Source organism: Daucus carota, chromosome 5 (assembly GCF_001625215.2).
Source record: "Daucus carota subsp. sativus chromosome 5, DH1 v3.0, whole genome shotgun sequence".
Classification (NCBI taxonomy): Eukaryota; Viridiplantae; Streptophyta; class Magnoliopsida; order Apiales; family Apiaceae; genus Daucus; species Daucus carota.
In genome coordinates, this window is record NC_030385.2 from 4057687 (window position 1) to 4075509 (window position 17823).

The 17823-nt window shown below is 35.5% G+C and overlaps 1 protein-coding gene across 1 annotated transcript; it reads left to right on the plus strand.

Moving 5' to 3' along the window:
- The first annotated feature begins 2637 nt into the window (after window positions 1-2637).
- Window positions 2638-15091, plus strand: LOC108223075 (aminoaldehyde dehydrogenase 2, peroxisomal). The gene is made up of 15 exons (XM_017397138.2): window positions 2638-2818; window positions 3116-3258; window positions 3669-3749; window positions 3832-3980; window positions 4673-4765; window positions 4879-5002; window positions 5120-5185; window positions 5280-5346; window positions 5550-5626; window positions 12066-12179; window positions 13080-13157; window positions 13244-13395; window positions 13512-13572; window positions 13728-13834; window positions 14798-15091. The coding sequence occupies exons 1-15, from the start codon at window positions 2704-2706 to the stop codon at window positions 14892-14894; spliced, it is 1524 nt and encodes a 507-aa protein (XP_017252627.1). The 5' UTR covers window positions 2638-2703; the 3' UTR covers window positions 14895-15091.
- The last annotated feature ends 2732 nt before the right edge of the window (window positions 15092-17823 follow it).

The following is a 17823-nucleotide window of genomic DNA, read 5'->3' on the forward strand; positions in this document are numbered from 1 at the left end:
AGCTATAATTGCTTATATGGCAGACAAACGGTGATACATGAATCATAAATTCTTTGTATTTAGAATTATAAAAATATGACCGCTGGAATATAGCCGTCGTAATATGATCATTGGAATATAGCCATTGGAATATTACCATAGGAATATGACCGTTAGATTATAGTCGTTGAAATATGACTGTTGGATTATAACCGTTGGTATTTGAAAATAATAATAATAAAAAATATTTTTGTAATATAGCTAAGTATTGTAGTTAATTATAGGAGAGAGGAGAGAGAAACAAGAGGCTCTTAAGATTTAAGAGCCACTTAAGAGTCTCTTGGAGCAACATTTTGCTTCTCCCTCCTCAAATCTCAAGTTAGGAGCCTAAATGAAGAGCCTCTTGGAGATGCTCTTAAATAAGAGACTCTTAAATAGGCTAATAACTCAAGATATAAAGAAGATCATCAAAAATTGAGCTCCAAGAGACCCTTAGCGACTCTTAAAAAATTTAAGAGCCTCTTACCTCTCTTCTATTCTGGGAGTCATGTAGTGGCTCTTAACTTATTTTTAATAATAAAAACTGTATTTTCTCCATTACATGAATTTAAATCTTTGACATAATGGATGTAATATGAATAAAATAGGTTTGTCTAGTGTGTGCCCATGGACGCATGTTAAGAACTAAATTCTATGCATCAAGCTCATTTTGATTGGTGTGGTTGTTGTATATGCAGGGGTTCCATCATTATTATTTATTAAGAAGTAGGAGCCGATCAAAAATGAGTTAAATACATAGAATTTGGTGCTTAATATGTGCCCATGACATATCATAGAAAAACAGAATAAAATGTACAATAATGTGAGGATACAATAGTGAGAGGATATATAAAGCATTGTTGGAGTTTACGATCTTAAAATTATAATATATTACTAAGAGCCATATTTTTTATATTATTATATTTAAGAGCCTACTAGAAAATTCTTGGAGATGCTCTTACAAATACAACAAAATTTAACTAGCCATTACTTTATATTATTTTAACTATACAACAAAATTTAACTAACCATTACTTTATATTATTTTAACTAATCATTTTAGTTACTCCCTCCATCCCCTTTTACATGTTCATTTAAAAAAAACTCACATACCAATGAATAGTTAGTTCTATAAATTTATTATTTGAATATCTCTAATTAATGTCTTGAAAATGATGGAATACCCTAGTTAATATCTTGAAAATGATGGATTCAACTAAATTTTAAATGAGTCGGGCATTGAAAATAAAAATTATTGGGGATTAAGTTGAAAATTTATCATTAAATTTATTTTGAACGTGTAAATAAACATACAAATAAAGACAAAATTTATTTTAAAAATGGACATGTAAAAGAGACGTGGAGAGTATTGTCCTTGGGATGCTCTAGTAGACTACACATGTGACAAACTTTTAATTGGAATAGTACTTTTTCAAAACTAACATTTTGTTGACTTGTTTATTATATCTAATCAGTTTCTTAAATTTTGATATTGTTTTGAAGATGTTTATATTACAACATTTATATTTAATACTTATATTATTAATTAGTATTTATTTGGCTTGTTAGATATCTAGCCAAACGGTCTCCTTTGGTTAGATATATGTTTTTCAATTTTTTTTATTTATCTTCTTTTTCTGATAAATTATTTTGGATTTATCCTATTTTGAGAATCTATACTGATTTTAATAATTAAATTTATTATTATTATTTTATTGTTATTGACAGATTGTATTTGTTTTAGGTAGCGTGGTCTTACAAGTTGGGAGGTTTTCTTTTCGGACATTAAGTTTTATTAATTAAACTTCCGGAGACATTTTCATAGTTTTTCGGTTAAATAATAAGCTTTTTGAATGAATGAAACTCCTCGGAGTATTGGTGTATCTCGTTTCAAAATACATGTCCACTTTAAATATTGTTTCAAAATACTTGTCCACTTCAACTTTTTATGTAAATTTATATTTTCAAGATCAACTATATGTCACACATTATGTTCGGACTTAATACACCTTTTTTTTTTCAAAATCTATTTTTCTTAAACTATTTGATTTTTAAAAGGTGGATATGTAATTTGAAACGGAGAGAATATTAAAAAAGCATAAAATAATAAGATAAATTTTGGATTGCTTGAAAGAAATATCGGAGGCCGTGCTAAAGATTGATTTCCGTGTTGATATATATTACTCCTATTGTCATTGTCGGCAATAATGCGGACCCAATATCCGTGTTAGAAAACAATAGTAATAGTACTATAGAGTAGTTAAAGTACCCATGTGGCATTATCGTATCATATCTGATCATCGTGGATTTCTAGTATATTATACTCCCTCCGTCCCGGTCAATAGTATACATCGGGGGACGGGGGGCGCGGCACGGACTTTAATGCTTCAATATAGTATAATTCTGTAAATTATTTTTAAGATTTTCTTTTTCTGTATAAAAGTATAAATGTTATACTTTTATACAAAAAAAGAAAATCTTAAAAATAAGTTGTAGAACTATGTTTTATAAATGCCTTAAAAAGCGTGTCGAACAGTGAAAAAGAAACTTATACAATTGACTGGGACAGAAGGTGTATATTAATACTAATAATACAGTGTGGTTCTGGTAAAAAAAAATAAATAATAATAATACAGTGTGGTGATCAGAAGATAAAGAGCAGGGAGGACTTGTAAGTAGTCATCCATGGCAGCAGCAATGAGAATACCAGTTCGACAGCTCTTTATTGATGGGGACTGGAGAGCTCCTGTTCTAAATAATCGCATCTCTGTCATCAATCCCGCGACTGAGCAGATCATTGGTTCTCTCTCTCTCCCTCTCTCTCCCTCCCCCCTCTCTCTCTCTCTCTCTCTCTCGATTCTCACTTATAATTGAGGTTTTACAATTTTGAGCTTCTAATACACTTAATTAAACATTTTTTCTTGATTGATTGTTCCAATTACTGCTTTTCATCGAAGTTAAAATCTTAGGATAAGCCATAGGTTAAACCCTAGTTGGAGCTTATGATTAGTTATTTCTAGGTGTTTTTTGAATCTGATAAGTTTTAATAACTGTGTTATTGATTTGTTAAGTTCTGGTGATGGATAACTTGATTTAGGGGATATACCGGCAGCTACTGCTGAAGATGTGGATATTGCTGTCGAAGCTGCTCGAAATGCCCTTGCTAGGAATGGGGGCAAGGATTGGGCTTCTGCATCTGGGGCACATCGTGCCAAGTATTTGCGTGCTATTGCTGCCAAAGTATGTACTTTCCGATAATAGCATCATTTAAAGCATACTTCATTGATTTGATATGGGTGTAGCTAATGCTTTTATAATATATAAATATATGCTCTATCAGAGATCTTATCTTAAGGTGCATTATGAAGCAGCTGATACTTCTTTAATGACCCCATACTTATAAAATAACAGTGCCTAAACTAGATTTGGTTATTTAAGAACTCATGTATTGTGCCCGACATGAGGAATATTACCCTTTCGGTGTTTTATTGTGGTACTTGGTCGCAATTAGTATATCAGGGTTCACGGAACAACATACATCGACACCAGTAGCTGTACTTCAGAAGATTGCCCCTGTCACTGCTGCTTTATGAGACTTCTTAGGCTTGTCGCTTTTACACATTCTGAGTACTTGTTCTATTTACATGCAGATAACAGAGAGGAAAACGGAACTTGCAAAACTGGAGTGTTTAGATAGTGGGAAACCACTTGACGAAGCAGCTTGGGATATTGTAAGTCTGTACAATATGTCACTTACTAAAATATGTGCACATACACGCTCAATCGCTTATTCTGAATGTTTGTGTTATTCAGGATGATGTTGCCTCATGTTTCGAGTACAACGCGGATCTTGCAGAAGCTTTGGATGGAAAACAGAAGTCCCCTATATCTCTCCCAATGGAAACATTTAAGAGTTATACCCTAAAAGAGCCAATTGGTGTTGTTGGTTTGATTACTCCATGGTATGTGATTTCATAGTTGTACCAACTGTCATTTAATTTCTCCTATTTTATTGCACTTCGCTATGTTTCTTGAGAAATCAACAAACGCGCTCTTTTCAAGTTGCGTAAATTTTGTAAGAGAATTGGTAGATCTTAACTAAAGGGTGCAGTGCCAAAAGACATGTATAATATTCAGTCCGCGGATTATTTTTTTCGTCACTGAAAAATGTCAAATGCCTCTTTGTTCAGTGTTTAAAAAATATTACTATGTTTTATAGAAATCCCCATTTTATCAGTAATATTATATAAAACATTGTCTTGCACTATCTCCGGGCGCACTGCTTAAAATGCCTACAGTAGTATGGCATAATATAAGTTTACTGCAGCAGCAACTCTGTCCCCATTTTTCTTACATATATCAGGCCCAAGTCTCTCCTTATCATCTGGGTTGTTTTACAAAATCATTTAGAGGATAATGGTTAAGCAACCCAATAGGCAAGGGCTAGTTGGTTCATATTGATGGTATGTAAACTCTAAACCATCTTGCCTGGCCTGAGCTTGAGTAAATTACGAAAGTTGTCTGCACATTATCATGTCAATGCTCTAAAGAAGTAATATAAAGTTTTTTTGATTTTTGGTTTTAAGAACTCTGAACAAATATTATTAACTGCAATTGATTATAACATGTGAGTATTTATCCTTAATATTGCAAGGAATTACCCTATGCTGATGGCTACATGGAAGGTAGCTCCTGCCTTGGCGGCTGGCTGTGCTGCAATACTTAAGCCCTCCGAATTGGCGTCCTTGTAAGTGATTTATCTAACATATCTAATATATACTCTTTCTGTTTTTGCTTTTTGCATAGCTGAAGCTATATGTATGTTGTCCATAATCATTGATCGTTGTATATTCATTGCAGAACGTGTCTGGAGTTAGGGGAAGTGTGTAAAGATGTTGGGCTTCCTCCTGGCATTCTTAACATTGTTACTGGTTTAGGCTCAGAAGCTGGAGCTCCATTGGCCTCTCATCCTAATGTCGACAAGGTCAGGCTTTTCCTTCTGTCAGTGCAAGTACATACCCTTGTATATGCTCATTTGCCATGATTTTCTGGACTCTGGAGCTTAAAGTTTTCATAACTTGAACTGTTTACTTATGCACAGATTGCATTCACCGGAAGTACTGCTACAGGAAGTAAGATCATGACTGCAGCTGCGCAACAAGTGAAGGTATGTTATGGAATTACATCATTGTCTTTATGGAATGACTTAAATCGATTAAAGGAGTCTTCATTTTCAAACATATCCGTTTTTCTTACCGCAGCCTGTGACACTTGAGCTTGGTGGCAAAAGTCCAATAATTGTATTTGAGGATGTTGATTTAGATCAAGGTCGTCTCTTCTGAAGTTTATAATTATAATTTTGTGCTATTTTTTTACTCTTTATTTTTTGTCAAAAATATAAATTTGTCAGGGTATCAAGGTATAATTGATGAATCTCCTTATGATCTTATTAAAGATATAGCTTTGAACTAAAATGAGTAAATACTGTAGTTTCCACTTGAGGTAAAATTTTAACTATTGTTTATGAACAGCTGCTGAGTGGACAGCTTTTGGTTGTTTTTGGACCAACGGTCAGATTTGCAGTGCAACCTCGCGGCTGTTGGTGCATGTAAGTATGCATAATTAACTTATCACAATTTGAATATATGACCTTAAATCTTTGTGTACTGAGCCCTAATTGAATTTTATTGAACTCAAAGGTAAACGAAATCATTTTATCTATTAAAAGTGGTCAAATTGGTGTATTACACATCTGACATGCATTATGAATATTATGAATATACTTGCATATCTTTGTTCATGGGCTGCCCTTTCATTTATAACCACTTTGTTCGACCACTTTTCAAAAACAACCAGTTTTTTTTCGAGCTTTCAAAACTAACCAGTCTAATTCATATGAAAAATGGCGACCCAAACCAAAACAAAATCCCAGTAAGGGGCGCCCTTTCAAAGGGCGACCCATGATGCCCATATGGGCGCCCTTCCAAAGGGCGACCCCTACGTGGGTTATTTTTAAAATAAAAATTCAAAAATCGGAAAATTCTTATATATTATTTATATTATTATATTTTATAATATTATATTATATAATGATATAATATAAAAAAATCATATAATGATATTGTTTTACACGGGCGAGCCTGGCCTATTTTTTTTTTAAAAAAAAATCATTAATCGGATAATTCTTATACATTATTTGTGATATTATATTTTATAATATTATATTATGTAATGATATAATATAATATTATAGATTGTAATATTTAAATATTTAAGCTCATATAGATTGTACTTAAAAGGTAATTAATTATATATATAAACTGAAAGGAAGTTACATATGATTAAAATGAGAACATGAGATAAGTTCTCAATCCTGAGTGATGTCCACAATATAGTCGGAACCATATCCTTCATCATCATCTTCATCGTCCTCAGCGTCAGCATCATCGTCTCCACCATCATCAGCAACACCACCTTCCTCTTCATCTTCAACATCATCATCGGCCCACGGGGTAGGCATTTGTACTCGACGGCACTGATAAGTTACATTGTCCACATCTCCCCACTCCGCCCAAAATCTGGCTTCCTGACGTCCCTCGAGTTCAGCCTGCAGTGCGGCGCACTCTTCATCGATTTTATCCGCATAATAACTCCAGCGAGAATCACCACATGGGATACCCATCTCACGATGGCGTTGACAATAGAGTTTGTAAACTTCAGGGAATTTTCTCTTCTGGATATCATCTTCAGCCTCCGTCATCACCCAATCTTTGCCCCTTCTAATTCTCTTATAAACATACCTGCAGATTTTACGGAATAGAATGTTCCACTTCTTCACGTCCTGTTGATGTTGAGCCTCGCGACGTCTCTCTTCTCTGATCTCCTCTCTCATTTTGTTGAAGTCAAAGTCAGTGTGCATCCGTCCCAACGGTGGCCGAGTTTTCTTTTGTTGCACGACCGGTGGTGCCTTGCTTTTAGGAGCTGGTTCAGGTTGTTGGTTGCTTCGGTTGTTGCGCATCCCTCCCAACACAAGCTCCGGTTGTCTCCTATCTTGTTGCTGTTTGAGGCGTTTTTCGTAGCCGGGGGTCATTGGTGCTTTCCCCTTATCCATTGGTGCCTTGCCCTTATCCATTTTCAGCTTAAGTGATGAGTGAATTTTGTGTTTGTTTGGTTGCTTGTATGTGTATCAACCATAATGAAGACCTATTTATAGGCGAATGGATTATTGTTTAGCTGAATATATTTTCGGATGTGAGTGTCAATTTTGGAATTGACAAGTCCTTTAAATGAGCTGAATCTTTTCTTTCAATGCATGCTATGGTTTGGCAGTGTGTAGTCTAATCTATAGAGTGGCAGTATGAAAACGTGGGTCTAATCTTTACTGTTGATCATGTGAACCCATTCTATAAAGTGAGAAACTTTGTAGAGTCTAATCTTTACAGTGAGGCACTTTACTTCTAATGCAGTCTTTCCTTTTGCAGAACCTTTATTTTATGACCTACTGTACATCATGTGACCCTCTGCATTATCAGATACTACTGTTGATCATGTGAATATCAGCATTATGAGATACAACTGTTGATCATGTGAATATGAGCATTATGAGATACAACTGTTGATCATGTGAATATGAGCATTATTTCTTTGCAATGTTATGCTGTGCCTATAAATAGGTTCACATACAATATTAACAATGCACACACAACCATAGAACTCGCACAAGAAATAGTTCATCATAAATCATGAGTTACACACCAGGTGATCACTAAAAGCTGAAGCATTTGTTGTTGCTAATGCAGAAAACCATCATCACTTGAAAAAACCTCATTGGCAATCTATCAGAACAACAAAACCACCATCGGCGGGGTAAAACCACTCCGTTCGTCATTCATTGCAGCAAGGATCCCCGTGGCATGGTCAGATATAATACAAACCCCCAGCCTATCTCGGCATACATGTCTACGTAAAAGACGTGGAAACCAAGACCAATTTTCAGTTGTTTCCTCATCAACAAGGGCGAAGGGATATTGGTGGTTATTAGAGTCGACTCCCACCGCTACGAGCAATTTCCCATTATACTTTCCCTTAAGAAATGTATCATCAATGGAAATAACTGGCCGTGCATACTGCCAACCATCAATCATTGCTTTTAGGCACCAAAATGCACGAACAGATGTCAATGTACCCCTCTCTTTATGATGTGGAACAACCTCAACCACTATTATACTTTCGACATTTGTACTGGCCATGACATTAAGGAACCGAGGGAGCTCGTTGTAGGTTGTCTTCCAGCTACCATAAACGCTCTCCATGGCGGCCATCTTCCCCCTCCATGCTTTCAAGTAACTAACCAAATGGTGGTACTCATCATTGACCATTGTGATGATGTTGCTTACCTTCAATTGAGGGGTCTGGGAGACCTGTTCAAACAAAATATATTAACATTAACGATGAATAATAAACGATAATATTTAGACATATAATGATATCCAAGGTTGTAGGACTTACGTAGGGAGCAACCACATAGCCAATCATTTTTGCCGAAATTTTGCGGTGGTCCTGCGTGGGTCTATCCAGTAGGCATGTGTGATTCTTTGGACATTTAGTTATTTGAAATAGGCCGTGGGACTTCTTCTTCGCGGCCCTTAGCTTCCACTTGCAGTTTGAAACCACACACTTTGCTTTGTAGACCTGCGTGGTGCTTTTCTCCACGGTGAAATTTCGATCTGTCCTTATGTGTTCATGTTTTACAGCAGCTATGAGCACTTCCTTGGTAGCAAATAGAGCTCCTTCGGTCAACTCATCGTTGGCGGGATCAAACCCGAGTGACATAACTGCGTCCTTGCTGGACACAATCACAGGGTCGTAATCCTGGGATCCAAACCATGCAGCTCTAGGTTCATGAATAGACAATGCCTGTGTTTGCAAGTGTATGTTTCCCTCTCTTTCTTCATCCGAATCAGCCTCCGAGAAATCTTCACTTTCCGCAACTTCCTCCTGTGACAGATTCCACTCTGAATCGTCACTGGTGCTTATGGCTCTTTCCGAGCCATACTCTTCATCATCCTCCTCGTTCTCCAGTGCAAGAGCTATAGCTGCACCTCTTTTCGGGGTTTCACGAGGCGGTGATGGTTGTCTACCATCACCATCGTCCTCGTCCACAACCTCTTCAACAACAAAACGACCCGTATTACTAGAGCCACCACCAAATTCCTCAATTGTCCCGTAGTTGTAGCCGCTAGACCACCCTGACATGCCCTGGCTTTGTCCATAGTTCCCCCCATAATCGCCTCCAAAACTCCCACCGTAGCTTTGAACATAATTTGAAATTTGTCCAGCTGCAGCGTTTTGTCCGGTTTGTCCATAGTTCCCCCCATAATTGCCTCCAGAGTGTTGGCTCGGTTGAGCAATACTCTCAGCCTCGATAAACAATGATACGTCAATCTCTCGGGGATACTTAACATCCTACGAACATCGTCGTCCGATTTAACAGACTTGACAAAGAACCCCGAAACGAGGTTACTAACCCTGATTCAAGGATATTTCACACTAAGCTTGACATCCCAATGATGCCTACTTATATGCATCAACCCGAACACCATATCTCGCAGTTCTTCAAGTGAGCTGCTCAATTTCACATACATCATTTCTTTCGGATCTAAGGTGTAGAGAACATCGTTATCTTGTTTCATGATTTCACCTCCCTAGAAAAAATTAACGTTTACGTATCCGTCCATCTTTGTTTTGGATTTTTTGTAGTGGTTTTGGTTTTGGTGGTTTTGTTGTTCTGATAGATTGCCAATGAGGTTTTTTCAAGTGATGATGGTTTTCTGCATTAGGAACAACAAATGCTTCAGCTTTTAGTGATCACCTGGTGTGTAACTCATGATTTATGATGAACTATTTCTTGTGCGAGTTCTATGGTTGTGTGTGCATTGTCAATATTGTATGTGAACCTATTTATAGGCAAAACATAACATTGCAACGAAATAATGCTCATATTCACATGATCAACAGTTGTATCTCATAATGCTCATATTCACATGATCAACAGTTGTATCTCATAATGCTGATATTCACATGATCAACAATAGTATCTGATAATGCAGAGGGTCACATGATGTACAGTAGGTCATAAAGTAAAGGTTCTGCAAAAGGAAAGACTGCATTAGAAGTTAAGTGCCTCACTGTAAAGATTAAACTCTACAAAGTTTCTCACTTTATAGAATAAGTTCACATGATCAACAGTAAAGATTAGACCCACGTTTTCATACTGCCACTCTATAGATTAGACTACACACTGCCAAACCATAGCATGCATTGAAAGAAAAGATTCAGCTCATTCAAAGGACTTGTCAATTCCAAAATTGACACTCAAATCCGAAAATATATTCAGCTAAACAATAATCCATTCGCCTATAAATAGGTCTTCATTATGGTTGATACACATACAAGCAACCAAACAAACACAAAATTCACTCATCACTTAAGCTGAAAATGGATAAGGGCAAGGCACCAATGGATAAGGGGAAAGCACCAATGACCCCCGGCTACGAAAAACGCCTCAAACAGCAACAAGATAGGAGACAACCGGAGCTTGTGTTGGGAGGGATGCGCAACAACCGAAGCAACCAACAACCTGAACCAGCTCCTAAAAGCAAGGCACCACCGGTCGTGCAACAAAAGAAAACTCGGTCACCGTTGGGACGGATGCGCACTGACTTTGACTTCAAGAAAATGAGAGAGGAGATCAGAGAAGAGAGACGTCGCGAGGCTCAACATCAACAGGACGTGAAGAAGTGGAAAATTCTATTCCGTAAAATCTGCAGGTATGTTTATAAGAGAATTAGAAGGGGCAAAGATTGGGTGATGACGGAGGCGGAAGATGATATCCAGAAGAGAAAATTCCCTGAAGTTTACAAACTCTATTGTCAACGCCATCGTGAGATGGGTATCCCGTGTGGTGATTCTCGCTGGAGTTATTATGCGGATAAAATCGATGAAGAGTGCGCCGCACTGCAGGCTGAACTCGAGGGACGTCAGGAAGCCAGATTTTGGGCGGAGTGGGGAGATGTGGACAATGTAACTTATCAGTGCCGTCGAGTACAAATGCCTACCCCGTGGGCCGATGATGATGTTGAAGATGAAGAGGAAGGTGGTGTTGCTGATGATGGTGGAGACGATGATGCTGACGCTGAGGACGATGAAGATGATGATGAAGATGAAGGATATGGTTCCGACTATATTGTGGACATCACTCAGGATTCAGAACTTATGTCTTGTTCTCATTTTAATCATATGTAACTTCCTTTCAGTTTATATATATAATTAATTACCTTTTAAGTACAATCTATATGAGCTTAAATATTACAATCTATAATATTATATTATATCATTACATAATATAAAATATAATATTTTATATCACAAATAATGTATAAGAATTTTCCGATTAATGATTTTTTTTATAAAAAAAATAGGCCAGGGTCGCCCGTGTAAAACAATATCATTATATGATTTTTTTTGTATTATATCATTATATAATATAATATTATAAAATATAATAATATAAATAATATATAAGAATTTTCCGATTTTTGAATTTTTTTTTTAAAAAATAACCCACGTAGGGGTCGCCCTTTGGAAGGGCGCCCCATATGGGCATCATGGGTCGCCCTTTGAAAGGGCGCCCCTTACTGGGATTTTGTTTTGGTTTGGGTCGCCATTTTTCATATGAATTAGACTGGTTAGTTTTGAAAGCTCGTAAAAAAAACTGGTTGTTTTTGAAAAGTGGTCGAACAAAATGGTTATAAATGAAAGGAAGCCTTTGTTCATGTATATAGACACGCAAGTGTTTGATATTTTTAACAATGTTGTCCATTCAAGAGCAAGTTGGCTTGTCAAGTTAAAAAAACAGTAATTTCTTTTATTTAATATTGTAAGGAAGGGAAAACTATACGATATATGTATGCCTGTTATGTCTTAGTTGAATATCTTTATTATCATTTAATGATAGTTAATGTTCACAATCAATTATTATTTTGCAGGAAAACATTGCTGAAAAATTTCTAGACAGGCTTGTGAAGTGGACTAAAAATATTAAGATTTCGGACCCCTTAGAGGAAGGATGTAGGCTTGGGCCTGTTGTTAGTGGTGGACAGGTGAAATCTGGTTTCATCTACCTAAAATATGCAAGAACTACATATATAAGTGTGCACACTTCTTTATGTTTGTTGCCAAATGTACTCAGTAAAAAAGGGTTGAAAAAATTTGGGGGTGGAAACATACATGTGCACCCTTCCCTCCCTCCCCTGTGAGTATCTTCAGATAATTTGAACTGAACAGGCTCTTGTAGGTCTTCTCATTGCCATGGTTAGACACTTGACTTTGCCTTTAAGTACATTGCTGTGTTTTCAGCAGCATCTGCTTATCTCTTCACCCGGCAGTGGGCTGGGTGGTATCATACACTTAAAAGCATGTCTTGCATTGAGATAGACTATAGAGATAAATCAACAAATGTAAGCAGAAGATTATAATAATCATGACTTGCGGCTTGTGCTCACGATTGAATGGGGCTCTGGCCTCCGAGCACTATGATGTATGTATCCATGTCAATGGGAGTTTGAGATATGAATTTATGACTAGATTAGAGCTATGAATTTCATTTATAATGATATGCTGTAGTTAGAAGAGTCTCGTATCTGTACTTCATATGTAGAGATCAGCAAATCAGTTTTTGATTTTTAAGACGCCTATCAGATTACTCTACCATGATTGCATATAAAAAGTCTTTCTATTTATTTCATCCTAGACTGCAAATTTAATCACAACTTCTCGGATACTTCTTTTAATTGACAGTTTTGTCGTAGTAAAATAATTTGTAGCACAGTATAATCAAGAGAAATGGCAATGGTGCCAGAAATCAAGTACAATAAAGAAACTTATCAAACGTATGATTGCCTTTAGCAGAGATCATACTCAGCTGCTCTGTCTAATTCTACTTTTTTCATTGTGCAAATTATATGATTGACCTTTCTTTTCTGGTCCATCCTGCATATCAGTATGAAAAGGTGATGCAGTTTATATCAACAGCTAAGAAAGAAGGAGCAACTATATTGTCTGGTGGGGAACGGCCTAAGGTATGTACCCGTGAGAGTCTTTACTGTTCCATTATTCGATTTAATGTGAGTTGTGACAGTACAATTGATTTGCTGAATAATGGCAGCACTTGGAAAAAGGTTACTTTATTGAGCCAACAATTATAAGTGATGTAACCACCTCCATGCAAATATGGAGAGAAGAAGTCTTTGGACCTGTTCTCTGTGTAAAAACGTTTAAGAGTGAAGACGAGGCTATTGAACTAGCAAATGATACTCGGTGATCTCTCTCTCTCTCTCTCATTGTAAACTTATTAGTGTAGATATTGTGACATGTTTATTACTCGAGAGTCTTCTCACTTGAAGCTGACTGATCATTTTACTAAAAATTTGTAGTTATGGCTTGGGAGGTGCTGTAATCTCCAATGATCTAGAAAGATGTGAGCGTGTAACAAAGGTTAGCTTCGTCTACTTGGAAGGACTCTTAATTTTATGAACAACCCCTAAATTCTAGCTTCAAGATCCGTTTGTGTGCATAGCAAAAAACAAAAAAAAAAATAGTGATTATCACTAATCTCGCTTAATGCTAAATGTCATCTTGCCGTTCTGCAGGCTCTACAATGTGGAATTGTCTGGGTTAACTGTTCCCAGCCTTGCTTCTGTCAAGCTCCCTGGGGTGGGAAAAAACGTAGTGGTTTTGGACGTGAATTGGGAGAATGGTAATATAAAATTTCTACCATTCTATTACTAAATCTTCCTAAACTTGTAGAATATGTTCAACCGGAAATTTCCTTTTAAATGATCCAATGTTCTTTTTATATATGTTCTGTCGACTATAATATGAGTAGCACTACTAAACCTTAACAACTTGACATCAATACTTGTGTCAAACAATCTCTATTCTATTTCAGCAATCAGTAATTTTATTACCTTTACGGAAGAATCGAGTTACAATGCATAAAACTTATAAAAAAAAAAAAAATGTTCCAATGCATTACTATTAAGGAAACAGACGGTTATATAGGAGTCTGTGACTGCAAGAGTCTGTCTTCTGTTTCAATTGATCATTCACACACTTGTTTCCTTGCTGCCCCATATAACTCTAGCCTTGTTATAAGTTTGGACCCCTGACACAGTCTTGGCCCGTTGCATAGAGATCTGTGATTTTTTTGTAAAGCTCTTCTTGTTATACATATTCTGTTGACTCTGATATAAATAGCTCTTATGAATGTGAACAGCTTGATATAAGTACTACTTTAATGATCTCCTTTCTATTTCAACAATAAGTAAATTCTATAAGCTTTATAGGAGAATCAAGAACAGGTTATATTGCACATATATTCAGGCAGATATAGTCTGTTTAATTGAGTCTGCTTCGTTCCAGTAGATAGTTCACCCTTAGTTTTGCACCATATAAATCTCATTAGCCTTGTTATAAGTTTAGACCTATGGCATGGTCTTGGTTTATTGCATTAGACATATTGCATGTTCTTGCAACTCCGTGTGTGATCTCAAAATGTCATTGTTTTTCTGGACATTGAATTTAAGCATAAGCTTTTGCATTTGATGTACAAGGGATGGGTCCTTCTCTCTATTGGTTAATTAGCATGGTCAGCTGGGAAGGCGTATCCGCCCATAGATCATTGGTTTTAATCTAAATATTCAAATCTCCTTGCCTGCAGGGGACTTGATAACTACCTGAGCGTGAAACAGGTCACACAGTATATATCTGATGAACCATGGGGATGGTATCAGTCACCATCACCATCAAAGCTCTGAAATTTCCACAGGGGAAGGATAAACCGTGGTACATCACTGATCACCAATTGTTCAGTTGTTAGTGACAGTCCTTGCATGGAAGATGTGGAGAGCTATCATTAGTTCAACTTTTAATTTTGTTGTGTATTATCTTAAACTAGTTGAATTATTCAGGATAATACGGTTATGTCATCAATAATAAACATCATTTCTGATTAGTTCTTTGGGTTGATAATTCTCAGTACAACTATTCTTTACGGTATATGGTTGTGCCGAACTAGATAAGAAGCGAGGTAAATAAATTCACTAGGAGTATCAAATTTAGATTTTTATGGGTCAGTTGTTATGGGTAGTGGACCACTGCAGAGGCCATGCTCTTTCCCATGCGTTGAATAGAAGTGCTTCATTTTAGATAATCTTAGATATATCCTGGTACTATGACACTTCCCCATTTCAATGGGAATCAGAGGAATATTCTAATGAAAGGTCATAATATTCATTTTACTTGCTAAAAACTATTAGATACCTTTCATTATCCGAATCCAAAACTTTGAAATTTTATCATGTTTATTAATCTGTAGATGGATAGTGTGAGTACTTGCACGTATTCTAGGATACAAACTAGCATTTAGACACGATTGGAATCATTTGCAAGAGGTGCCCTGGCCAATGGTGCTCTGCGTCCAGACTCTAGACCTCTCAAAAGAAAATTTAAGATATCGAAATCAGAATCATCTATGCATGAATCTAAGGTTATCCTTTTTTTAAGTTGTCCAATTTTTATTTTCATCGATCAAATTGAAAATTTTTTAGTCAAAGATTAAGAATAATTAATTTTAATATTTAAAAAATTGAAAAAAGTATTTAAAATAAATTGTATATACTTTATAATAAAAATAGATTTTTGAATTATGTAACATATATAAAGTTCAGAATTTTGGTCAACTTGTCAATTAAAAAATCAAAAGTGGACAACTGAAAAAAAAATACTTCATCCATCTCATTTTAATAGTATCCCTTAAAATATTAACACATATTAATATTAAGAAAAATTAGTTAAATTATATATTTCAAGTATTACCTATTTATTGTATTAAATCTGCGGGGAATTATCTTGTATACTGTTTTTTCAATCTTATTTTCAAAAATACTACCTTCTCCAATCTTATTTTCAAAAGTACTACATTCTCTAAAATATTTTGAAAAATACTAAGCATCTTCTTAAAAATATTTTCCAAAAATACGGTGGTTGCATATGCAACCATATATGCACTACAATTCCGTTGTAACTTACAATTTTCAGTTGCATTTAGTTACATATGAGGTTGCATTTAGTTGCATATGAGGTTGCATTCAGTTGATTTTATTGCAATCTAATGGCCCCGCCAGGGCAACCCATACATCAGTTGCAACTTACAGTTTTCAGTTGCATTTAGTTGCATATGAGCTTGCATGCAACCTCATATGCAATGGAAAACTGTAAGTTGCAACTAATGTATGGGTACCCCTGACGGGGCCATTAGATTACAATAGAATCAACTGAATACAACCTCATATGCAACCATATATGCAAATGAATTCTTGATTTCAAGTTCTAGTTTTCAAATGTCATTTTCGACCTCATATTTAAAATCTATATATATATATATATATATATATATATATATATATATATATATATATATATATATATATATATATATATATACAACTTACAGTTTTCAGTTGCATTTAGTTGCATATGAGGTTGCATGCAACCTCATATGCAAAAGAAAACTGTAAGTTGCAACTGATGTATGGGTGCCCCTGGCGGGACGGGGCCATTAGATTATAATAGAATCAACTAAATACAACCTCATATGCAACCATATATGCAACTACAAATCCTGATTCCAAAAATGAGGTCGAAAATGACATTTGAAAACTGAAACTTGAAATCAGGATTTGTAATTGCATATATGGTTGCATATGCAACCACAGTATTTTTGAAAATATTTTAGAGAATGTAGTATTTTTGAAAATATTTTAAAGATTGTAGTATTTTTGAAAATAAGATTGGAGAAGATAGTATTTTTGAAAATAAGATTGAAAACGTGATTATGAATAAAAAAACCCTAAATCTGCTACTATCATGCAAATACATATATTTTTTTAAAAGGTTTGAAAAATAATGAGTAGAAATATGATTTTTTTACACCTCCACTCCAATTACGTATAAAAAATCAAAATAATTATTGTTATAGAACTTAGAGAATATTATTTATATAAATTATGGTTTGTTAAAACAATTTTATAAACTATATGCTACTCTTTCATTTTGTCAATTATGATTTGATTTATCTATTCCCTACCACCTTTTCCCTACATGCAATAGGTTGAGCTGACCACCAAGAGTACACAATATATAATAAGTGGCCATGTATTTTTGACATAGCTATTATTATTGTTGTAACATTCGTTCTGAAATAAATCTCAGAGGAAATTCTTATCAATAAAAATATCTCAGAGGAAATAAAGCTCGGAGGAAGCAAGATATAGGGCCTGTTTGTTAATGAGAAGTAGCTTCTACTTTCTGGCTTCTACTTTTCTTGACCCGTTTGTGTAAAGAAGTAGAAGCATTTTTAAGAAGCTGAGAATCCTAACTTCTGTCTCACAGCTTCTGCTTCTTTTCCAAACACTTTATTAACTTATCTACTTCTCACTTCCGCTCCGCTTCTTTAGTTTAAGCAACAAGTCACTCCTTTTAAGTTTGACCAAACGGCCCCATAAACCAAGTAAACACTGCGAAATGAAACAGCTACGGAAGCTTCTTGGTTGTTCGGTTTAGTACATATCCAGATTTCCTAACCAAGCATTATGCATTACGTATGTATAATGTATGTATCTATCTACTACTCCTCTGTAGATGTATTTCTTACAGTTACCGACAAAAAATTAAATACAGAGAAAT

What these genes read in the sequence shown, in the direction of transcription:
- LOC108223075 (XM_017397138.2), top strand. Translation starts at nt 2,704, where the DNA reads ATGGCAGCAGCAATGAGAATACCAGTTCGACAGCTCTTTATTGATGGG. An exon ending in GTTGGTTTGATTACTCCATG is followed by an intron (nt 3,981 to 4,672) that starts GTATGTGATTTC and finishes TAATATTGCAAG; the next exon opens with GAATTACCCTATGCTGATGG. An exon ending in CCTCGCGGCTGTTGGTGCAT is followed by an intron (nt 5,627 to 12,065) that starts GTAAGTATGCAT and finishes ATTATTTTGCAG; the next exon opens with GAAAACATTGCTGAAAAATT.